The 24,175-nt window shown below is 38.5% G+C and overlaps 3 protein-coding genes across 8 annotated transcripts; all 3 read right to left on the bottom strand.

Moving 5' to 3' along the window:
* Positions 1-2,175: 2,175 nt before the first annotated feature.
* Positions 2,176-8,513, bottom strand: zc2hc1a (zinc finger, C2HC-type containing 1A). 4 transcript variants are annotated; one of them, XM_008307480.3, is made up of 11 exons: positions 8,209-8,509; positions 7,588-7,658; positions 7,156-7,272; positions 6,790-6,816; positions 5,611-5,752; positions 5,332-5,474; positions 5,131-5,248; positions 4,940-5,021; positions 4,611-4,715; positions 3,924-4,090; positions 2,176-2,330 (listed from the first exon to the last, which is right to left on the bottom strand). In XM_008307480.3, exons 1-10 carry the CDS (start codon positions 8,225-8,227, stop codon positions 3,955-3,957), a joined length of 960 nt encoding a protein of 319 aa, XP_008305702.1. In that variant the 5' UTR covers positions 8,228-8,509; the 3' UTR covers positions 2,176-2,330; positions 3,924-3,954. The 4 variants fall into 4 exon arrangements, with proteins under 4 accessions (XP_008305702.1, XP_008305701.1, XP_008305703.1 ...); XM_008307479.3 differs by having other exon boundaries at positions 2,176-4,090; positions 8,209-8,505; XM_008307481.3 differs by having other exon boundaries at positions 2,176-4,090; positions 4,940-5,015; positions 8,209-8,502.
* Positions 8,514-12,170: 3,657 nt separating this feature from the next.
* bco1 (beta-carotene oxygenase 1) lies at positions 12,171-18,684 on the bottom strand. Its single transcript, XM_008307483.3, has 11 exons — positions 18,071-18,684; positions 17,853-17,981; positions 17,634-17,763; positions 16,902-17,049; positions 16,659-16,809; positions 16,216-16,433; positions 15,845-16,102; positions 15,660-15,765; positions 15,465-15,559; positions 14,453-14,564; positions 12,171-14,363 (listed from the first exon to the last, which is right to left on the bottom strand). The coding sequence occupies exons 1-11, from the start codon at positions 18,132-18,134 to the stop codon at positions 14,215-14,217; spliced, it is 1,560 nt and encodes a 519-aa protein (XP_008305705.1). The 5' UTR covers positions 18,135-18,684; the 3' UTR covers positions 12,171-14,214.
* Positions 18,685-18,989: 305 nt separating this feature from the next.
* c3h11orf65 (chromosome 3 C11orf65 homolog) lies at positions 18,990-21,287 on the bottom strand. Of its 3 annotated transcripts, XR_001759880.2 has the most exons (6): positions 21,243-21,287; positions 20,733-20,806; positions 20,470-20,658; positions 20,161-20,291; positions 19,841-19,993; positions 18,990-19,762 (listed from the first exon to the last, which is right to left on the bottom strand). XR_001759880.2 is itself a non-coding variant. In XM_017031484.1 (5 exons), exons 2-5 carry the CDS (start codon positions 20,536-20,538, stop codon positions 19,546-19,548), a joined length of 570 nt encoding a protein of 189 aa, XP_016886973.1. In that variant the 5' UTR covers positions 20,539-20,806; positions 21,243-21,287; the 3' UTR covers positions 18,990-19,545. The 3 variants fall into 3 exon arrangements, 2 of the variants coding, with proteins under 2 accessions (XP_016886973.1, XP_024910344.1); XM_017031484.1 differs by having other exon boundaries at positions 20,470-20,806; XM_025054576.1 differs by having other exon boundaries at positions 18,990-19,993; positions 20,470-20,806.
* Between the last annotated feature and the right edge of the window lie 2,888 nt (positions 21,288-24,175).

A 24,175-nucleotide genomic window follows, 5' to 3' on the forward strand; every position in this document is an offset into this window, starting at 1 on the left:
TGGTTAAGATCTCTGAATGATTTATACGTATATGCTAGTTTATAGTATCTGACGTAGCACCTGAGATAAAGGAACCCATAGAACTGAAATGTTTTAACAGGTTTTTAGGTTGCACCTGGGAAGGGCATTAGGTTCCTTACAGACATCAACACTTGACTTTTATTTCCTGATACTATGGAACATTTCTTGCCATCAATACACGGCAGAGAAAGCCAAGCAACAACAGTGATTCATCAAGCACCTGCCTTGTTTTACATTGTACACATTTGTTTCAATACCTTGGTTTTTATAGTTTAGAACAGACCTGGGCAAACTACGGCCTGGGGGCCAGATAAGGCACAGTGACACTGGTACAAGGACTGATGCCAATCCTTCTGTTCAATGCATTACAACGAATGGACTGTTGATGCTGCTAGATGACCTATAAACTTTGAAAGATTAGGTTTTATTCTTGTATTTTTTTAAATTTAGATTATTTTGCTCAGCATTCCACAACCAACTAATGCTGAACTGGCATACCAGTCAAATTTCAAACCTCAGTTTGGCCAAAAGGTTAGCCCACACCTGGTTTGGAAGATCTCGGAATTAGTGAAAGTCGTGCATTTGGGTCAGCATACTGTACATGTTGGACTGCTGAAATACAGTGTTCACCCAAGAAACAATAAAACCCTAGAGCCTGTTGCCAACCTGTTTCTGGCCACTTGCCTGGTGATAAATCTTGTGACAGGCTTTTATAGCTTCCTCTTTCTGCTGCATGCTCGTAGTATGAACTTCAGACAGTTAGACAGTAAGACAGTCCAGACCTGAGGTCTCTAACAGTGGATCCTCAGCTCATTGGGGGGTCCACTGAGGTTCTGCAGGGGGGTGAAAATATTTTTATTAATTGTACTTTTTTTAAGGCACATACTGTATGAACCATAGTATTATTTGACCAGTTAAATGTTGAATACAAAATAAGCTAGGTTATTGCATAGAAATAGGTCCAGTTTAATCTATATCACAGTTTTATACATTTACTCCTTCATCTCTATGTAAGTTTGAGGGTCATTGGCCTGAAGTTTAAAGCCCTGTTTGACTTACCCCTGTTGCCAAGTCACTCAACGGTAGTAAAATGGCTTCATATTATTTTCACAGATCTGCTCCAGTCAGTAAATAATGGATGAACATCTGAGATGGGGGTTTCTGTCCAGAGGAGTTGAAGAATTGAAACTTAGAGTTAGTTTACATGTCATTTTGTGTTGAATTTGAACACCACTTGTCATTTAACTCCTCTTAACTCCTGTTATGCTACTTCACACTGTTGTAATTCTTGAAAAACTTTTAAACCCACACCAGAAACAAGCCACAACTCAAAGTTGTTCAACTGCCAAATGGAACTTTTTAAAGTTTCATTCACTGCAGGAACAAGAAAGAAGAAATCTAAAGAAGTACAAGAGAAATACAACTATTAACCAAAAATTGGTTTTGTGCTTTTTTTAGGTCATTACTTTAAGAACACTTTAGACTTTAGATGTGAATTAGGAAATGCACAAAAGTAAAATCAGTTCAAACACAGATTCCTGTTAGTTTTGTAGATAATTATGACCAAATATTTGTAATTATTTTTCTGACTAATGTGGGACATTAACACACTCAAATAGATTTATGAAAATAAATGTTTAGATGTTTAGAAGGACTGTCCGCAGGGACATACATTCTTCATAAAATTCAAATATCTTTTTATAATAATTGTATTTTTTTATTTTAAACTGTGTACTTGTTGAAAGATTAACTTTTTAATTGATTGTTTGATTGTTCGTTCGTTGTGTCGAATATCATATTTCAACATAGTTTTTACACTACCACTGGTAATAATTTCTGAACCGTGCTGAACGGAGTAGAACATATGTGTCAAACTCAAGTGCTGGGGGACAAATGCGGCCCGCCAAGCCGCAGTTTTTTATTGTTCCGAGGACTGGTCAGCCAGTACCACCAGGTAGCAAGGTGCTGAGCATTGAAGGATCATTTGATTTTTAAAATAAAACATCTTTTAGACTCTGTTCTATCAGAGTCTGAATGACTCTTATTTTAAAATATTGCCAGATTATCTTTAAATAAAGAAAGTAAATGGATATGGTGGATTTTCTTTGAATGAAGTAAATTAGTAAAAATTAAGCACATTTTTTCCATGTGTCCGACTACGGCCTGATACCAAATTACCTATGGACTGGTACTGGTCCGCGGACCAATGATTGGGGACTCCTGATCTATAGAGTCTTCCATTTACAACGAGCCCTTCAAGGTGAAATGTACTGCTGACGTGGATCCCGGTGAAAATGAGTTTGACACCCCTGGAGTAGAAGACACATGTTAGTATAAACCAGCATCGTTTAAAACACAGCTTCAGTTCCTTAAAGTGATGGATATGCATATGGCTAATTTCTGTTATTCTCATTATATTGATATTAAAAATAAACCATGCATGAATATTACAAAATATATTAATTTATAACAAATATACTGGCTCTTGTGTTCATTTGTACTAGTTTAGAAAATTGGTTTCATTTTACCTCCACTGCTTTCTTTTGTATAGTAATAGATACACAGGAGTGTTAGTATTAGTGTTAGTGTTAGTATTTTTGTGGAAGTTTATTGAAGTTGAATATATGTTTGCATTAAGAACAGCTGAACGGGTCTGATTCAGTGCAGGGAACGACTACTGTCCAGCTTGTTATTGTAACATGATATCAATTGAAAAAGCATACAGATTACTGTACAAGGGTTCATTTGTGTCATTCATTATCCACAACACCATCAGTAGAGACCATTTCTGCTTTCTTTAACAGTTCAGACCTTAATGCATTCAATATACACGCTGGAGAAATATTATTAAAAAAAATGATATGTCACATTAAATCAAATATTGACAAAAGATGCAGTCATCTGGTGAAAATTAAACAGACTTATTTTATCAAATAAATAAATGATTAAAATGTATAAATGTATGAGAACAAGTAGAAAATAGGATTAAAGGCTACATTTCACTAGAACAAAGATTACCCATCGTCACAGGGTTCAGACCCTCAATGTCTTGCATAACTTTCAACGTCCAACATTGTACTGATTTCCGTCCAAAGTACGACCTCTGCAACATTAGGCCAAATTAAAGATTTTAAAGATTTTAGAGCAAAGAATATATATTGTGTTTCTGTGAATAGTGAAGACAGAGAATCTGATGTGTTCACCAGTGGGCTGTGGTCCATAGTTTGGGAAACACCTGGAAACAATTTGTAAATAAAGGAGTTGGGAGTGAACTTTGACCTACTATGAACTAAAATGAGAAATTCATTCATTTTCTCTTCAGTAGTTAACCATATTGCACTTTAATAGTAAACCATAATGTGAATGTAAAAAAAAATTAAATCTGTATGCTTCACTTTCCAGCTGTCTGTCTTTAGTTCTTCTCTTTCCACTATTCCTTCTTCTAGTTTGTATACTGCATACTGAGGATTTCCCATACTTTAGTGTTAAAATTACAGCCATTGACTCAACACTACAAGGTACCGATATTTCTAATCATAAGTAAAGTGATGAGCAAAGAAGGAGGTGTTCTTTAGTCAAACCAGCTGCTGATATCTTCACGGGTGTCCATTTAAAAGTTGTATCCAACAGGTCATTATCTTCGTCTCGATGGAAAGGGCAAATTTAGGTCTAATCAGCAAGGTCGTGTGAAAAAAGTGTTACACTGCTGTATGGACGAGTTCCAAATGTTTTGGAGTCACTTTATCTCGACCCGGTAGTGATTGGCAAAGAAAACACTGCTTTTCTTCAGTTGTGTGGGAACGCGGGGAATGAATAAAGGATGAAATACAACTCTTATCATGTTTAGTGAAATCCCTAGAGGAGACCTTAAGAACAGCTGAGTCCCTACTTTTCTCCACTACCTCTTCCGCCTGCATTTCCTCCCGACAGCTTTCAGATGCAGAGTCGCCTGACTCCACACTCACAGCAGAATTTGGCAGACTCGACAGGATACTTGGTCCCACACGCATGACAGAACTTGCTCTTCATTCCGCCATTGTTGATGCCATTCCCATCAATGCCATCGTTCCTGAGAAAGTGAAATTGTATCACCAAGTGTTATGGCTGCGTTCTATGTGTGGATGAGGTTTTAAATTCTCTGAAACAACTCACAGCGAACATACGACCTTAAAAGTTCAAGGAAGGTTTTTGTTACACAGTCCGCAGCCAAGATACTCCCTTAGGTTCAGCTCAAACCCCTCAACTTAGTTCTTACTGTGAATGTAAATAAAAATCAACCTTCTTCTCCAGTTCAAAAGTGTAAAGCCTTGTTATGTTGATGCACATCCCATGTTTGTGTTGGTTAATTCTCATTTTTTGGCTGGTGATATCCTTTTGGTCTCAGATTCTTAGTGAATTCATGTGAACTTTCTAAACGAGGTGTGACAGCACAGGAATTCTGTATAAACTATGACTTTTCAATGCTTTGTCATCAATGAACAAGAAACATCAAGGCCACATAAATTATGAGGTCCTGCAACACATCATCAGACCACAAGAGATAACAAAGTTCCATTCGTTATTTCTGGAAAACAAAAGTCTCAGCCCACCTGGGTATGTGGGCGTCTACTCTCTTCTTGTTCAGTCCTATTCCAGATTGTGTGTTTTTCACAGAGCTGTAGCCAGAGCTCGTTACCCTGGTCTTCTGTGCCACTCTACACAGATATTTGAAACCAAAGAACACAAAGAAGTAACAGATGTTTTATATGCAATCCAGTCACAAGAAAATAATTTTCCTTCAAATCCTCAGCTCATAAAGACCCGTAGACAAGGAGTGGAAAAAATAAAACACAGTGACCGACAGTAAATATTAGGATAAATAATAATATTTAAGTCGGCAAAAAGTGTGTGTGTTGTTGTGAGTGTGTGTGTCACTGACCCTGATGGAGGACTTGTGAGCCCAGAAGGATTACTCCTCACTGAACCTGCAGAGAAGGCCTTGCCAGAGGGGATTCCTGTGGCTAGAGAGGTGGGCAGCTCAGTAGTGCATGACAACCTCACTAAAGTCAGTTTAATCAACTTTGAACAGCATTAAAGAAACTGTTGTGGGCCACCACTGGCCCCTCTCACCAGTGGACTGCCCTGGTCGCTGTGGTAAACGAGAGGAGGCTGAGGGAATGGTTGAGGGAATGGTTGACACCACAGCAGGAGTGTTTGCCTTCTTGGTCACCGGGGCAGTAGGCTTGAACTGCAAATAATGCATTTGTAGAGAAAGAACACAATAAACCTCATGTTACAGTGTGGCTCGGTGAAAACACTGTTCGTGTGTACCTGTGTGCGGGCAGCGGGCTTCTTGGTCTCTCCTAACTTGCCCTTGTTGGGCATCCGTGCATGCTGCTCCTGACAGAACTTGATGTGTCTCTCAGCTGCACTCTCGTTGAACCTCCGCTGACAGTGAGGGCACTGGACATAGTCTGACCGGATACAACACGTTACATTTAGTACAGACACTACTTGATAAAGTTTAAATGTTTAAATTATTTCTATCACAAAATTCAATCATTAAATTTCATTTTTTTTTATTTCGTACTAGGTGGGGCTGTGTGTTACCTGGGTCATATGTTGGAGGAGGAGGTGGAGGTAACGGTCCACCATCCTTCATGACCTGAGTGAGTCCCTTGGCAGCTCTGATGGTGGCGATAAAGTCCTCATGTTTCTTGCGCCAGTTGGAAGGCTTCTTGGGAGGTTCAGCCTGACAGGAAGAAATACAGACGAACAAACAACCAACTCACAGTCCGGTTCTGATGTGCTATTACATGTTGCAGGACCACCAGGACTAAATGTTACTGAAATAAAACTTTTGGCCCAATGTTAATGCCATATTCCATACTCTTTCCACTCCTGTCATTGTTAATTAAATTCAGTTGCTCCTTTTCTATTCTGCTGTGAAACAAATAATTTCTCTACGGTGTCTATGTTAAAGTAAAATGAATATATGTTAATTTAATAACACAAACCTTCTTGAACCTCAATTCACCAGACATAAATATTAGAAGTTCCTTTTTCTAACGTATCAGTTGTAATTTAGTCGATGGTTTTGTTGCCACACATTTAATGAATTTTACATTCTTATCTACATTATTGTTTCTCATTTAATACTCGTTATTTAATACTCGTTATTTCACATGCATATGATTTCATTGTCAATAATACTAATACAATTATTAGGACTTCATTACTTAAATACAGCAGGTGTATAGTACATTAGAATGAATACAGAGATTAGTCTGCGTTTACATAAGGGTGAATGTGCAGCATTAGGGTGAAGAAATACAAGAAAACACATTTTTGTTAGATCATATATTAGCAAGTGGCAGACGACCAACTGTAATCTGGGAACAAACACATCAGAGTCCAATAGTTTTTGCTGCCATGAATAAAATCATTCAGTAGGAAGTGGATTGTGCAAGGAAGCCAAACAGTCTTCAGTTGAGGCTGCGCCATGAAGAGGCTGAGTCACCAAAGGAATGTGAATCAACAGATTTAAAAATTAAAATAGGAGAGAAGCCAGACAAGAAAAAAAAAATGCATTTGACTATTGCGAGTTTTTGATCTTTTTATCTTTTAAAATAGCACCTGCATTAGTTCCAGCCTGTGTTGAATAGAAAAAATAAAATCCACTTCTTTTCATGGCGGAAATAGTGAGTAAAAGACTCGGAAACTGTAGGTGTTCGTTAATGTGTTTCTATACATAAGATGTAAAGGTACTAGTAAAAGAAGACAACTTACTTTCGCAGTAGCAGATGAACTTTGTGACTGAAATACAATTAAAAGTAGTTTTACATTTGAAAATAATCAACAAATGCAAAACAGCCCCAAGTGTGATGGTGGAAATATCCAGTCCACATGTATCAGCTGCCAAAGTGCTGTGAAATTATAGATCGGTGCTGGATAAAACATAGAATGAAATGTAGGTCTTACATGAATTCAAAAAATGATTAAATCATAAAATCATTTAATGGATAAGCTTAACTGGATAAGCATTAGTTTGTGTGTGCATCTTTAGTCAGTTTCTCTGCCTCTAATTAAAAATGTAAAAGTCTTGTTCTTGGTTCTGTGTTGGGTTTCCTCTTCTATCCCCGAGTATAGTTTTACCTTTGGTTTGATGGGTTTGAGTACAGGGATGTCTGTGCCTTCAGCTCTCTGTCTGCTGGAGTCAAAAACCTTCCTCTTTTTGGTTGTTGTCTTCTGACAGATTTTTGTGTGTTTCGCCTGTCAGGTGGAGAAAAAACTAGATATTACTGAAACATATATGACATATCTTTTTGAGTATGTTCTTTTTGAGTTTACTCAGAAAATGTCTAATACTACATTGTCAATTTCATTAAAATTATCAGCAATAATAACATAACAAATTAATTTATCTGTTCCAGAAAATGAAACATTACATTTTGACACTACAGGAGGTCAGTTTCCATTATTAAGTTGAACTTTACTGCAAGCATTTTACCACAAAGTGTTTCTTGGTTGTTCACAATAATGGCTTTCCTTGTAAAAGATGTAGCTGTTGATATGACATTTACTTACCAGGACTTTTGGGAAGAAAGATCTTTTGCAGGTATTGCATTGAACCAGTGGCTCCTGAGGAGCTTCTCCATCTATGAAATGAAAAGGTTAGGTAAAAAACAAAAACAAACAAACATGTAACATTCTGGTAAAATCGGTGAAGAAGGAAATTAAGGGGAAATGGCAAATTTAAAGGTGAGGGCAATCCATTTGTCTTCTTCATGAAACTAACCTAGTATAAAAGATATGTTTTATGCTATTGACGTCAATGTGGGTTACTTAGTATATCCATTACCTCACGTTAAGGTGTGGTTATTGTTTAAGAAAACAAACACTCGTCAAATGTATGATCCCATTCATTTTAATATCCATTTGTTAGCCTGATGCTAACACAGGTCAGCTGCAGAGGTTAAAGGAATCACGCCCATAGAGACAGACAGACAGCCATCAGCTGCGTTTATCTATGTTTGGCCCAGGCGGTGCTTAGCATAACAAGCGCTAAAGCTGCATCCAAAACAAAGGTTGCCACTAAAACTGGAAGGCAAGAGCACTAACCAATCAAAGGAGTTAACGAAATGGACCACTAAGATTCGATTTTACCCCAAAATAAATTAAATACACAAACAAAGCGCTTTATTTTACCTTCTACATCATCCATCATCAAGTTACCCCTTTTCTTTCTGATGCTGCTGTGGTCACTCAGTGGCAAGAAAAGGCAGGATGATATTCATCTATATACTTCCGGTTTTGCTTAAACATAGCTTACGTTTCATATAAATGCAGGGAAACGATGTCGTTTCTGTAATTAAATAAGTAGGTAAAACAAACTCCATGTGTTCATTTTGAGTATGTACCTGTTTTCACGCAACTCTGACGCGACACTAAGACATAGTTTGGCTGAATTTGTGGTGACAAGACTTGGCAGGGAACTATCTTGACTTTACTGATGTTTGGCAACCAATAGCAACTGCTCTGTCAAACGCCGCTTCATGTCCCAACATTACAATATGTGATTGGTTGCACTGCAGGGTTCTCCTTAATGCAATGGACATATTGGCCAACAGATGGAGCCTAGGAGGCAACTCAGTTGTTCTCACGATCCCAAATATGGCATTAAAGCTTTTTTATATTTTCAGTGTAATACATACATTAGGAGCAGAAAAAATAACTCAAACATTCTTCACAATTGCACTGATAATCTTATTTCATAATGATGGAATTCACAGAAATCGTTATTTTCATTGCTTTTTAAGTGTCTTTTCAATAGTACTGCTTGGGTCGTCATATGTTGGCCCAAAGAACACTCATTACTTCCCAGTTCAGCATATTGAAGGCATGTGTTAACTGAATGGAACCATTCACACCCATCTGCTATGAGGCCACATTCATAGTGAATGTGCTCTGTGCATTCATCTCAAAGGAACCACTGTTATTTCTCACATACCACAGTAGCTGCTCTGTCTTGTGCTGTCAGTCTGACCTTTTAGCTTTTATTGCAAATTGGGCTGTTTCTTCTATCTGAAGGAGTATTTGGATATCTTCATGTAGACAAGGATTGCTGATGATTTCTAAAAACAGACAAAAACAAATGCTCAATCACAAAGCAAATCTACCATAAAATTAACTGCAATGGTACTAGTCCACAGTGCAATTATACCAATTATTAATTATGTTTTGAAAATATAATGCTAGTCATTATGAAACCATATATGATTGTTATATAAATGTTTAAATTTTAATAAAAATGTTAATGTATTGTTGCTTTCTTATTGCTTTTCCAAGTTTCTGCACATTACAGCTACTTTGCTTTTTTGCAGAACCAATAATAAAAATAATATTTTTATTTATACATTTTACTCCTTATCTAAATAAAAAATCCCAATATATCATACAGGATACCCACAATCTCACCTGTCTACATGACCATATTATAATATTTAACAATATAATATAATCGTATAATGTTAACTTTACTATAAATATTATATATTGTGTTATTATTATTTTTTATATACATTGTATTATATAGTAACTTGTAGATAAACATGACTTTTATTTTGAAATTCTATCAGGAAGTGTTTGTTCTGTCTGCGACCTAGCCTTAGTAAAAGCTGGTTCTGTAACACAATGGGTAGTACGGGAGGAGTGGTGGTTTACAGGCTGCTGTGATTGATCCCTGCCATTATTCGAAAGCCCTCCTATTCTGAACAGGTACCACACTAATGTTGCTGCTGCGGATGTTGACGATGGTGGTGAAAATACTGATGGTGTTGACGGTGATGATGTCTGCAGGGGGTGTGTGCGTCTATTTGTGTGTGTGTGCATGCTTTGCATCATAATAGAAGCCTAATACAGGCGCAGGCTGCGATTTCTGACCTGCATGGTTCCCCTGTTGTCTTTAGAAGAGCTTCACTATTGATTTCATTAAGGGCCTTATTATACTGTGTCCCAGCAAAACGACAATACGTCCTTAAACAAAGGCTTAATCTTCACATTCTCGTCTCTGCGTGCTACATGAATACATGACACAGTAATTGACGTGCAAGTAGTACCCTAACATTGTCTGTTATTAAAAAATATATTTTTTATTTTATTTCACCATGGCCATAAGATTGCATAACCCAGTGGTTCTCGAAGTGGAGGTCCGGTCCTTCTAGGGGGTGTTATTGCGGGGGGAGGGGGCTTCCACATTCTTGCAAATTAATTTGAAACTCTGAACTCAGTGGTCTCTGTTTAGTAGAATAGATTTCCATCTTTTACAAATCAGTAAGAACAGGGACATAGAGAACAGCCTGTTGAATTATTAAGTCACATGGTTAAACATTGTGATGACATACGTGCTGTCAGTGTTCCATGGTGCAACATTGGGACTAAATGTAAACACTCATTAAATATTTTATTCAATGAACTCAGTGCTCAAAGACTATAAATGTTCTGTCAATTTAACTGCAAACAAGACCTAACCACCTATATTTATCCTATTCTTTGTCTTTAATAGAATAATGAGTATTTTGTTTTTCTCTGGTTGAATTCTTCCTAAATATTCACACCACACAGTGATGGGAGAATTACTACCACAGCACGTCTAGTTGGCCTGGCATGAACACAGAAGAGTCAGAATATTACAGTGAATTTTATCATAATTTCAATGAGTTTCCATGTTGTTTCTGCCATGTGCACATGAACAGCTTTTGTTGAGCCTGGCTAACACACATTTACACACTTTGGGGAATGACAACTGAGTGGGAACGCGTTAAGAGGATGACAGAGTCGGGTTCTGAAAATAGCCATCTGGTGTCGTAGCCAGCACGACTCTGGAAACAGCCAACGGTTTCAGATGAACGCGCCTGTGCAAAAGACTCTAAAGTCAGTCAGACTTGCGTGGAGGAATGTCCACGTCTTTATAGCAACAAGGCTCACGTCCCACTTCATGCCCTTGTCCACGTGGGCTGATGTGTGAGACTTCAGCGCCACCCTCCCTTGTACCATGATTATCCCTTTGCGAGTGCTTTTGGGGCAGCTGCTGTATTGTACACCAGTGATTCCCAACCTCTGTGCCGTGGCACACTAGTGTGCCGTAAAAGATCATTAGATGTGCTGTGGAAAATTATCAAACTTAAATTAATTGGTCCGATAACTATTATTTATTTATTGCAAATATTTTTTTGTCAATGCGTGACACGCAGAGCAATTAAGTCCTCTTCCTCTAGGTGGCAGCAGATGGTTATGAAAACTAAAAAAACATAATCAGAGCAGTTGAAGAAGCTCTTTGTGAGTGACTTTCTTCAATTCCTGCCAGTATATCAGCGTTGTTTTAAACTAAACATGTCACTAGCGTTGCAATTAATCCAGATGGAGATAAAAATAGTCTAATCAGGGATTAGTGTGTTAAGTAAGTGAATGTTGAGAATGACAGGGAAGGAACAGGGGTGAGGAGGGGCGGCAGCACAGGGGTTTCCGAGGACAGAAAGATGTGACACACTTTTCATCTGTGCTGGTGTTTTTGTGTGTGTGTGTTTAGGTCTGTGCTACTGTGTGTGTCATTTCCTGCTATGGTGAGGTGGCTCAGCTATGACGGATGTCGAGGCGACCTATGAGGATTTTATTGCCTCTCGACGGTCCGGCCGAAGAAACGCCATCCATGATATCCCAGCAGCCCCTGGAGCTCAAGGACCCAGTGACCTGTCAGAGGGTGTGGCAAAGCTCAACATCAACCAATCAGGTAAGAATCAGCATCACCGCTCCTAATCAGGTGAGTATTTTGAAAAAAATAAATAAAAGCATAGTTAAATCTGTCAATTTGCACACCGGAGGTTAGATGGTGAAAACCAGATGATTTAAACTACAATATTTCCTGAACACATCCTAGAGTTGACCCATGACTCACTCTCTTTTCTCCATGACTGTGCCTTCCTTACTGGTCATTGCTCATTCCACCTCATCAACCTGAACCTGCTGATTCAGCCTACCGCGTGTGCACCGCTGACTTCACAACTATTAAATCATGCATTAAGATATCTCCCCCTCTGCCTGTCTGTCCAGGTGAAAAAGGAGAAGATGCTGAGCAGAGCCAGGAATCTCCAGCTAAAGAAGACTCTACATCTTAAGGCAACGGAATGGAGAGAAGCAGTGGACACATATGGGCTGCGTCCCAGGCCCTTGAGCGGCCCACTGCATTTTCTGATTTCAAAAACACCGTAGAATTCTCTGCTGCCAACATCCCCGGCCACTCTGCACTTGTGTGTTCCCATTTCCTTAAAAGCCTCCTTTCCTTGGTGCCTTTCCTTGAGGATTCCTAATCTGGGATTGGACCAGATGCATGATGAACAAATGCCATACGACCAACGAATATTGCTATTGCTAAGTTTTTGGGAACATGTTGATTTACATACACGACTGAATGAAAAGTAAAGAGTTAGTTACTAAATTAAGGAACAGTTCTGTTGTGTTCTGTGGTGGGATGCTGTGAGAGCCAGTGATGGATGTGTCAGTTTTTTATTAGCACACTACTGGGATATATTAGTAGTAAAATAAAAAAAAAGTTGCCAAAGTTTGTCTTAAAACGTATTTACAATTCACAAAAAAAAAAGGTTTTACGAAAAGAGCCGTGCACCCAAAAGGCTCTTCATCAGTTGATGCTTTCTATCAATAACGTTATATTAAAAAAAAAATCACATCCTGCGTAAACAAAATCTGGCAATCAGTCTTGTCAATTCGTCAGATTATCCTACATATTTGCTCCATGAGATTAGATAAACTGCAATACTGATTGCACTGAAGTACACTTATGTGTTTTATAATAATACCAATTATGATTATGGATCTGTACTTTGTGTATTTGCCCATCTTTTACTGTGGGTTTGGCTCTGATTACTGTTGACTTATTACTGTTGTGTTGACTGATTACTGTTTCAAATGTACAGGGGAATCACTACAATTTCTTGAAGTAATTTTAAGCATTTTTTATTTTTGTTTATGTGTTAACTGATTCCACACAGACTTGAAGCAACCCTCCCATCACTGTAATGGTAGCTACGGTACACTGCCTTTGTTTGATAAAATAATTCAGTATGCACTGAATATGTTTTACCCTAACATGTTTGCTGTATTTGTTGTTAGATACAACTGAGCATCGGTTTAATTTTGAGTTGGAATACGATTTAGAATTTGTAAATATGCTTATTTATTTAAGAAAACGAAGTGACTAGACTTTAAAATGGGGTTGCTGGATTTTTACGATGTGCTTACCAGTGTGTTATAGTCGTGTTTGTTGTATTTTTTGTATTGTCATCAACGAGTTTAACCTTTTTGCTGCCAGTAATGTACAGTAGTTGTGTAGTGCCTATAATTTCTCGGTGTTGAAGTTTGTTATTTTAAGCAATTGTAAAGAAAAATGTTGATTAAAAAAAATCGAAATATTTTTAAACCTAATAAGTGGTGCCCTACAATACAGGCTGCGTGAGTGAGATCTTTGTCGCCCTCTTGTGGTCATAGAAAGTACAGCAATTCTAAATTACCCTTCGTTTTCTCCAACGGAATATAGATTATTAGTTTGATTTTGGCTTGAGTTAATTGAAAAACGAGTGCAGTGCATTTCGCAGATTCTGTGCTAGATACTAGAAGTTCTTGGCCAAACGACTCTTAATAATGCATTTTTTGATGGTCAAAGACTTTGTACACAACAATAGATGTAATACATCTAAAACTGTTTTATACTTTTACAACCGAAGCCGAACTGAAGTTATTTAGCATTTAATCTCCTGCCTAGGTGCCGTGTTAATGCGACATTCTACTGTGATGTGATTCTGTGATTCTAAAGCTCCGTCATAAATTATCATCAGATAAACAAACACCTTCGTGTCACGTCCTTAGGACGAACTCTTTTATTTATCATATAAACAATGGGACTTTGAACCTTTCACGACAGCCCTGGGGACTGTTGGTTCATTTTTTTTCAAAGACCAAATAAAGTTATAACAGTACAAAAAAGAAAAAATAACATAAGTTATATACACAGACTTGGTCCACACTGAATTAACAGACCTGATATGTGCAGTCTATAGTGCTGGCAAGACTGGATCCTCATTAAATTTTAGGCATACAGTATATTTGTACAGTTTATATGTATGCTCACATACTCTCTCACTTTCATTGTGGGATGAAATATCCGTGCACGTCTTTTTGGAGCTTGGCGTTCACGTTTGCCCGAGCCAATTCTGTGAAGGTTCTTCCCTCAAGAACAAGGAGGAAATCGGCCTGGTCAGGATTAGAGTTAATCACCGCGGCCAAAACCACGCCTGTGAACACAGTCAATCAGCAAGTTGTTAAAAACAAAAGTTTGTCATTTTCGTTTTCCTTATAGGATTGTAAGTGGTGCGGTTCTCACCGTCGTCCTCTGACTCTCCGTTTGGTCGGGGGACGAAGATGGGCTCTGACGGCCAGCAGTTGTCTTCCTTCCAGTAAATCATCTTCTTAGTTTCTGTGTCAAACTTTCCAATCTAAGTGAATTAGGAGCAAAAAACATTTTGAGCCCCATGGGTCAACTTTAAGATATCGTGATTTAGAAAGTGGACAAACCATCTATCGTATTTTCTGGACTATAAGTCGCATCAGCCAAAAAATGCATTATGAAGAAAAAAAAAGATATATAAATCGCTCAGGAGTATAAGTCACACCAGTGCCCTCTGGTGACTGTCAGTGTGAAAATAACAAACGTGAAATTTGTGTATATATTTTAATATAAAAGTCGCAAACCCTGCCAAAGGATGAAAAAAAGTGCGACTTGTAGTCCGGAAAATACGGTATCTGGAATCTGTTGTCAAATTCATGTTTATTATATTTACCTTCACTATTTATCAGTTCATAAACAGGTTAATACTACTACACAATACTTGAAGTAATAATAACGACAGACTTGTGTGCAAGACTTCAAACGTCATGACCTGCTGTGAAAAATAAATGATATTTATCTGTTAGATAAGCTGAGTGCAGGCGACGTATACGACAACACATGACTGGAAGAGGATTATAAAATTTAAATATAGGCCATGGGTTTGTCAGACGACGATGACCTCTCCTCAACATAACAGTTCAATCAAAGGTCAATGTTCATGTTACATAGGCTTCAATATGGAATATCTCTGTCTTCCTCTAGTCAATGAACTGACCCATGAACAAGCGTCAGCTGATGTTTATTGTCTGATACTAAAAATTCCAAGTTGCACAATAATCTTCCAATAACGGATTAACACGCCGAGCCTCCAACAAGCGTTATCTGACTTTTCTTTGTCCGTTAATAAGAATTCCATGTTTCCCAGTGACCTTCCAGAGTTACCCAAGAACTGAATCGTTTGTTCTGCAGCAGCTCAGGTAAAACAGTAAACAGTACCAGTCATTACCTTGTCTGCCAGCGCCGACTGCACCACACAGTTCCCATAGACATACTTGACTTTCTTGCCATTAGAGTCATAGTTGATTCTGGGTAATTCAAAACCTGAATATTAAAAAAATATATATAAACATGTATATAAATTTACTGTTTCCACCAAAATAATCCAAACTTCCAGTTTGAGTGATGTCAGTACTTCCTTTACCTTCACACAGCACTTCATGCTGGCACCAGAGTTTGCCTTCTTTCTCCTTCACTGCCGTGGCTGTTGTGTTCGTGAGTTTCACCAAATTCTCGCCGACTGCCGCCCCCTGCAAAACACCATCTCAGATTATATTTCACCTGAGGAAGAAAAAAACACAACCAATCTGATCTTTATTCCCAGCCCACCTTGTCAGAGGAGGTGGGCAGAACGAATCTCCTGTAGGTCGGTTTGCAGTAGTTTTCATCGTAGGTGTTGCCGTGTTCCTTCAGTCTGCTTATGTAGAACATTTCGTAAAGGCTGGTGTTATCGTAGGCGATTATGTCAAAGACCACGTGACCATCCTCCTCGTACGCATTCACGTGATGGTAGACGACCATTGTCCCCGTTAGGTACTTTGTCTCCACTTCTTTTCGGGTTTTTTTGTCAATCAAGTGAATGATGGTCTGGTGAAAGAGAGGGGAAAAAGATTGCACCAGTTTAATACAAACTAACATTCAAATTCAGTTTCATACCAACATGTGGCAACACCAACACATTGACAAACGTGATGACGTACTTTTTCCTCGGGGCAGAACTTCAGACAGCTGGCCCAGCTGACGCCCCTCATGTATGCAGTGGCCATTCTGAGGATGTCCAATTTAAACGGCTGCTCGACGAAAATAATGTAGTTGTCCGTCATTCCAAAGCTGTGGTAGTAGCTCGGCATCAGCAGCGAGCGGCAGGGGATGGTGCAGACCACCTCGACGTTCTTGAGGGTGGGCTTTCCATCTTCATCTGTGAGCAGAAATATTTCAATAAACAGCCAATGATAAGCCTCCTTCACCCCGTTTTTTTCCTAAGACAGAAAAGGCATAACTGGCTTTATCTATCTATCTATCTATCTATCTATCTATCTATCTATCTATCTATCTATTTATCTATCTATCCAATAAAGTTCAGTATTAGTTAGATGTGTAAATATATATATGCGTTTATATGTTCATATATGTGTTGATTTACCATTTGCTGAAGCTGCTGGGACTTTGAACAAAGTGTATTTGGTTTTGCCCTTCTCTGCTATTGAAGTTCCAATGTTGTATGCGTTGCCCTCCCGGTCGTAATGAGGATGGGATGTGGCCAAGTTTACGGGCAGGTACTTCATGTAGTCCACCTGCCAAACACAAGTATGTGAGCTCCAAAATACAAACCTCACACTGCACTCTCCACGTGTAAAAGTGTCCTGGATCTGCAGTAGAACTTTACCTTATCCTGGGTCTCCAGGGTCACGGGGTCAATTTTGCATATGTAGTTAGTTTCCGAGGTGGCGTAGTAGTCGTTTCCGTACTTAATGATATTACTGGCACCATTGTCGGTGAAGTCTGGCACTGTGTGGTGGAGGAAAGTGATGGCTCTGAAAAGCAGCAAGTTAGCCGTCAGGAAAGGTAAAAGCCAGAGTTTCAAGTGTTATTTGTATTTGAGCGACAAATGCACAACAGAAATCATATGTAGTTCCTTCAAAATGACCTTAGTACAGTTTAAAACCACAGCAAATCAGTTCAGATTAGCACTCGTCCATATATGTTTTGTTTATTTGTGAGGTTATATTTTTGTAGTAAACAGAACACAGCACTTGCACGTTTAGTGATTACATGCCATTTTTTGAAATAAACAGGCTGTGCTATCTACAGAATATCAAACAATTTAGATAAAGTGAGATAGCATGTCCATAAAGAGTTGACCGTTGAACGTTCAGCAATAATAAGAAAAGAGCCGACAGAGACAAGTCCATGTCATCAGTGTTTGTAAATTCTGTGGCACGAAATAAGTTACCAGGAAAAGTATAAAAATACAAATTTACAAAAACAAAACAAAAAAATATTTATATATTTAAACAGTATGCACTTTTTTAGTATTTAAATAAAATTAAACTATTCTGCTACTCAAGAACCCTAATCAATATGGATAGATTAAGTAATAATCTGAAGCTTTACTTACTTAAAAATGAAGTTCTTGCTCGGGTCTGGATAAGCCATAGTTCCCATTTCAGACACAACAATCCTGTTTGCGGCCATATTTTCTTTGTAAGTGTCACTTCTGAGAAATCGGCTCCTGTGGGTCATTTCACCTGCAACGAACAAAGGGGCATCAAACGGCAAACTGAGACAGACGACAAAAAAAATGTGTCAACAATTTTTCAGAATTTCTGCCACAAACCATCTTTGAAGGCGAAGCTGTGTATTATGGCCATGCCGTCAAACCAGTGCTGGTAGCTGGTCTCACCCACAGTGAAGATGCCAGGGCCATTGCGCAGCAGCGTGCCTTGCAACCAACTGGGAATGTTCCCTTTAAAATAAATATTAACAGTTTGAACAGAATGCATTCACAAGTTTGATGTGAGCGGGTGAATCTGCAGGTCTGTTCCCCAGACTTACCTTTGATTTCTGCCTTTTGAGGCTCCGGCCTCTCCTCTGCGTTCTTGGAGAAGTCTGTGGCCATAACTGACTGATGGATTAACAACCAACACTTGCAGCTGTCGGAGAAACACTGCTCTACCTCGGGAGCTCACACCACATCCTTTTAAGCTCCTGACAAATGACCCATTATCTTATCTCCCTGCCGTCCCACAAGATTCCAATAAGCTCTCATATAGATAGATTCAGAGAAACCTCCTGCCAGGAGGGCAGATTACACCTTATCTTTTCAGATGCAGGTTCAGTCAATAGTTCTGCACTTTGATATTCTGTTACTTTTACCTTATTGAAAAAAAAAAGTTATATTTAGTGCTGGTTTATTTTCCTTCCACCTTTGGTTACTTAGTAACTTTACGATAAAACTGAAGAGTCCTCTCTTCAGGCACTTTGTTTTTTTCCTTCCAGTGATATCAATCGTTAGATGTGAGAATAATTTTAAAGTGACTCTAACAGCTCTACATGACTGTATATGCAGCGCAGCTGTTATCATGTACGTAGGAGCAAGTCGTTCCTTGAAAAAAAAGGTCATCCAAAAAAAGTAAAAGTCAAGACCTGTACTTATCTTGGGTCTCTGTTTTTTCTACCTCAGCCTTTTCCAGTTATTCTGCAAAAACTTAAGACATTATGTCCAACTCCTTTACCAAAAGAAAAGTAGTTATGAAACATGTCATTAGTCCGAACTCAATTCGGACTAATGACATGTTTCATAACTACTTTACAAGTTTTATGACCCTAACTGTGACTGTAGGAGTGACGTTTGGTAGACTATGTAACAACTTGAATATGGTCAACCATTACATTTAATATTTGAATATTCTATTTAGATTAATAGAAACTAACAGAATCTCAGATACATTTCCTGATCTTAATTATAGGGGGCGACACATTATTTTTTTTGCTGGATATGTGCCATTTCTGGTCAGCAAACTAGCAATGAGTAGGTTAGAAAGAATGTTAACAAATGTTGCTGACACATGGAGTTGTGATGTAAGCGTAGTGTTATTTGTATTTTTTTTAAAAAGGTAGAGACCATCTTTTCCTGATTTAGCTGTTGCTTTGGTCCTAATGTTATGAGAGAACAGACAAAGACAATGACTTTGACCCACAGTGCTTCCTATTGTTAGATTTCAGTGGTTTTCATATTGGTATGAGTCTGGAAGCAGGAAACTCCTCAAGCACATATACAAGTCAAAGGCCTTCTGGCAAGCAGCCTCTCAGTCCCATACATTTAAAGAGAATTTCTCCCAAATTCTCTTCACACCCACTCTCCAGACGACTCCCTGTTGTTCCAGAACACCTCTACTTGCTAGGAACTATGGAAAACTAACACTCCACATCCCTCCAGAGAACCCTCCATTGTGTGCTAAGCAGCAAAGTGCTACACAAAGCTACCCCTCCCTGACCTGCAGGTGGTGCTAGCTAAATATTTAAAACTGTTAACAATAACAAAAAATCACATGTATGTTGTTATGATTTAACAATGCCTCATGCCTCAGGTTTAATAGGTCAAGGTTGAGCCTCCCACTGCAGCCAACTGTAAGAAATGCCATAAAAGTGTGGACAGCAACAACCAGTGGAGATGCAAATGCAACGTTGGTGTCAGATGTTAGAATGTCATGGGGCCCTAGCAAACACTTCCAATCCTCAATGTACCTACACAAATAAGAAAATATTTATATATAAGCTGGACATCTGAATTCTATATAATTGAGAGACAAAAGATGGCCTTACTTTTCAAAGCTAAGATTTGAAGACCATGTCAGAAGCTCCTCCAGCTCTTCATCCTCCAACTCATCATTCGTCCCCTCTTCAGTGGTGTTTACCACCTCCAGGAAAGCATTTGGATTATGCCACAATTGGGTATGCATACCACTGAGGTTATACCTACAGTAATATGTACAGTTGGAGACAATATTTTTTTCTGTTATTATCAGTAACCTTAACTCAGTTCCCTGTCTTTTCTCTAACCTGGCTTTCCAGCAGCATAAAAATAAGAATGGCAAATTCACAGGTAAAATAATGTATGCAATACAAGTGTTACTGCAACTTACATCTGCCTCAACCACTCAATTTTCCTCCTTTTCCTCCACCTGTCCACCTCCTGCTGCCGCTGCAACCTGGAGTAGTGAAAGTCTTTTTTCATGTTTGCACCAATCTCCTTGGGTTCAATGATGGGAAGCAGCTATCACAGAGCACATGATTACAGGTTTAGAAAGGAGTGTTAAGGAATCATCAGGGAGTAGCACACAGTACATGTTCAATACATTATCGAGCTCTTGGGAACAATTAACATGACATAATTATAATTAGTACACATGAATGAGCAGAAAGAATATTAAAATAAATGACATGTTCCTCACCCTAGTGTAAAACAACCTCCAGCTGTTGTTCTCAATACGCTGATACCACCCTTTGGGGTCACGCTGCATCTCACCCACATGCTTCCCAACACCTGTCTGGATGTAATAGTTCTTTGGGCTGCTGGCACATACATCCGTGACGGGTCGGTGGGTGAAGATTTTGTAGTAGATGTTGGGTGGAAATGTGTTCTAAAATAGTGATATTTTGTTTTTGTTTTTTTCTTAAACATCTAAGATGCTGCTGTGTGGTTAATCTTACATACCCCCCCAAGAATAATTTTGAATTATTCTAGCTGATGCTTCCAACAATGGATCTTCAATCCTCCCAAACTGTGAGCTTGAGGATTGTTCAGAGAAGGAATATGGATACATTTTCTCCCTGTTAAATCATTCTTTGGTCCATATTTATTATTGGTTTAAATCAGGCATGGACAAACTATGGCAGACTTTCCTAAATTATATTATTTAAATATATTATCATTACACATCTACCTTTTCCCTGCAATACCCACTTTTCTCCAATAGTGTAGAAAATTAGCATTTTCACCTTTACGAATTGTGACCCACAAGTCAAAAAGTGCGCCCACGCCTGGTTTAAACACTTTTCATACTTCTACTAAAGTACTAAACTGACTGAACATTTAGTACATATTAAATTAGGTACTAACTTTTAAAACAATCAGTTTTGTTATACACTTGACAATATTAAGTTTAATATATAAACGAAGAAGAGAAGAAGAATTTTAAAATGAACAACAAAAACACCACATTACCTCATGGTGTTAACCGTCCTCTCAAGAGTCAACGTCTAACATTAGATCACCAAGTTACTACGTGGACTCAACAAAAACGCCAACGTTTTCAAAATAAAATCAAACGTCCAAAATAAATGTAATTGCCAGTAGATGGGGCTGTTTACCAAGCAGCTTTTGCCTGTCAAGCGTTTGAGCGAGTTGAGTAAGTACAAATTAGACGTAACGTAATCAACACTATACTACATACTATATAATAAATCACAACATTAATATTTTATATACAAAATAGATAAGTCAGAAGATATTTTTCATCCATGACATAAAATAATTTAACAATAATGTAAACATTTTTTGTCACTATGGGTGTCAGAACTGCCAAAAAAATTAAATAATTGTTTTAGATATTCGTGTAGATAGTGTGTTTCTTTCAACTAGAACAGCCTGCAGCATGTGGTGCACAATGCAAACATATAATGCATAAATCCTCACAAAGACCGGGGGCTGCATAACTGATGTCATGTTTATTCAAACAGCAGAGGCTGTTTAAGGCTTATTTAAGACCCTTTGTTTCCTCGTTACTGTCAAGGACGGCTATTTAAAAGGCACCCTCGTCTTTCACAATGAAGTACACGACTGGAGTTTCTACTTTCTACTGGTGCCAAGAACAAAATTTGCATTCAATGGTCAGCAAACAAAAAGAATAAGAAAGGCCAAGGAACAAACACAGACTGCAGAGACTGAGTGGTGCACAAAGAACAGACCAGCAACCAGGCAACATAAATATATCCTTTCAATGGAAGAGAGCAGAGAGTTACCAGTACACCGGTGGAACACATCAGGTTATGACACAGGAGGACAGGGGCAGGTGATGAGTCTGATAACGAATGACAATGTCTGAAGAAGGAGAGAAAACCCTGCACTAAGCTGATTTTTACTATACTAGTCATATAAAAGAGTACCTTTCATATATATATATATATATATATATATATATGTGTGTGTGTGTGTGTGTGTGTGTGTATGTATGTATTATAGCCACATATCTAGCCTGTCTTTTAATAAGTAAATTGTATTAAGTATAATAAATAACTCATAGTATTTGACAAAATGGGGAGTTTTTTCCCCCATATAGTCTATAGTACCTCCGTTGAATTATCTGTGTAAATAACTTTCTGACACAGGTTACTTACAACAGTGCACTGGAATGATAAAGTGCTGTGGTGGTGTACAGATGGATTACACCGACTCTTGTTGTTCTCTCTGCTGCAACAATAAATCTTTTGGTGGCATGAGCCGAGGCACCAGTCTGAAGAGCAACGACAAGGTCAAAAGTACAGCCTTAATGGATGTACAGTATGTGGCCATAACATGAGGTCGGTGAGAATGTTCATACGTCAGCCTTAACAAGATTGAATGGAAGAAGGCCATTGACAGATGAACAAAAAAAGAAAAGAAAAGTTATTATAATTTGGAGAAAAATTCAGGTCAAAGAAACAAAACATAAACTTCAGATTGGAAGCTGGAGACTGTATTTGTCTTCAGATGATATAAAATCAGAAAAGTGAAAAAAAAATATGATGCAGCTGTAGATGGTGACACATGTGACATACTCTAAAAAATGAAGTGGTTGATGGGACAACAGAACGACTGAGACTGTGTTCCCATAAATGTGACTTCTGTTCATTCCAACTCCTGTCAGACCACGTATTTATTTTATGGCCTATTTCTGGAAGTCTGAAGCTCCTGAAAAATCAGACCTATAACTGGAGACAGAGACGTGGATGTTTTATCAGGTACAGAGGAAGAAAGCTAAATTGATTAAACAAGACAAGACGGTGTCTTTCCAGTAAGACTAAAAATGAGAGAAGGAGGTGGAGGAGAACGTACAGTAGAAGCTCAGAATCTGTCTATTTCATGTCTTTCATCTCTGCTCATTCTATTGTCCTGTCTTCTCTCTACAGTCGTGGCACAGAATAGTACTGTAGGTGTGTGTGGTGTCCCACTGCAGCTTTGATTACGCTGACAAATTTTCTTATAATTGGATTGCAAGTCTCATCGTAGCATATTGAACATCACTGCCTGTAGCGCTGGGATCACACTGCCCTGCATCGATTTGTTGTAGTCGGGTTTTTTTCTCTCCCATTTTCTTTTTCCCTTCTCCACCCTCTTTTGTTCTTGTCACTTAAAAGTTGCAGCTCTGTGTGGGTGTCAACAGCCCGAGGCAACATAATGACAGAGCACTGCTTCCCTTCTTCGTTTTGCATTTCTTATTGTGCGGGGTTAAACAGAGCGTCTGCGTCAATGCTAACGGTTCACCTTTCAGCACCACGCCTCTGCCTGGTGCATCTGTTTTCCTTCTGATGTGTCGTCGCCGTTTCCTTAATTCTCTCCCCATCTGCTCTTTTCATCACAGCTGTGTCTCTATGCTGATGCGTCTGATTAAAGCACCGACGTTAATAAAAGATCCATTCATTTTCTTTTCATTAGGCCCATGAAAAAGAACCATAGCCCTTAAACGGTCCATTTGATCTGAGCACATGTCCTCTATTTACTCACTAATTAACTTAGACTTTCACATTACTGTTATTCTGACTCATTATGGTTTCTTAGAAGTCTTCGACACTGCCCCCTTGGGGATTAGTTGTATGTATATCTAATATATCTAACTATGGTTAGATAATTACAAAAGCATCTGGTCATAATTAGCCTAAAGTTAGCTGGTGTCATACAAACAATATCTAAATGTTTGGAACATAATAAAAATGCCTCATTCCAGATACAGTACTGCCAAAAAATACAGCTGGGATTGCCCTCCCCTCCCCCCACCACCCTTCCTTCCTTCCTTCCTTCCTTCTTTCCACCCTTCCTTCCTTTCACCCTTCCTTCCTTCCTCCCTTCCTTCATTCCACCCTTCCTTCCTTCCACCCTTCCTTCCTTCCTTCCTTCCTTCC

The sequence above is a fragment of the Cynoglossus semilaevis genome, chromosome 3 (genome assembly GCF_000523025.1).
Source record: "Cynoglossus semilaevis isolate Cse_v1.0 chromosome 3, Cse_v1.0, whole genome shotgun sequence".
Taxonomy (NCBI): domain Eukaryota; kingdom Metazoa; phylum Chordata; class Actinopteri; order Pleuronectiformes; family Cynoglossidae; genus Cynoglossus; species Cynoglossus semilaevis.

Excerpts from the sequence above, each read along its gene's own strand:
- zc2hc1a (XM_008307480.3), bottom strand. Across the intron at positions 5,475-5,610 it reads TCCTCCAACATATGACCCAG|ACTATGTCCAGTGCCCTCAC; the intron begins GTAACACACAGC and ends GTATCCGGTCAG. Across the intron at positions 5,022-5,130 it reads GCGACCAGGGCAGTCCACTG|CCACAGGAATCCCCTCTGGC; the intron begins GTGAGAGGGGCC and ends CCACCTCTCTAG.
- bco1 (XM_008307483.3), bottom strand. The coding sequence starts at position 18,134 with ATGGCCACAGACTTCTCCAAGAACGCAGAGGAGAGGCCGGAGCCTCAA. Across the intron at positions 14,565-15,464 it reads AGTCGGCGCTGGCAGACAAG|ATTGGAAAGTTTGACACAGA; the intron begins GTAATGACTGGT and ends TAATTCACTTAG. Across the intron at positions 14,364-14,452 it reads CGGAGAGTCAGAGGACGACG|GCGTGGTTTTGGCCGCGGTG; the intron begins GTGAGAACCGCA and ends CTGTGTTCACAG.
- c3h11orf65 (XM_017031484.1), bottom strand. The coding sequence starts at position 20,538 with ATGCAGCGTGACCCCAAAGGGTGGTATCAGCGTATTGAGAACAACAGC. Across the intron at positions 20,292-20,469 it reads GGAGGTTGTTTTACACTAGG|CTGCTTCCCATCATTGAACC; the intron begins GTGAGGAACATG and ends GCTCTGTGATAG. Across the intron at positions 19,994-20,160 it reads ATTGAGTGGTTGAGGCAGAT|GTATAACCTCAGTGGTATGC; the intron begins GTAAGTTGCAGT and ends ATATTACTGTAG.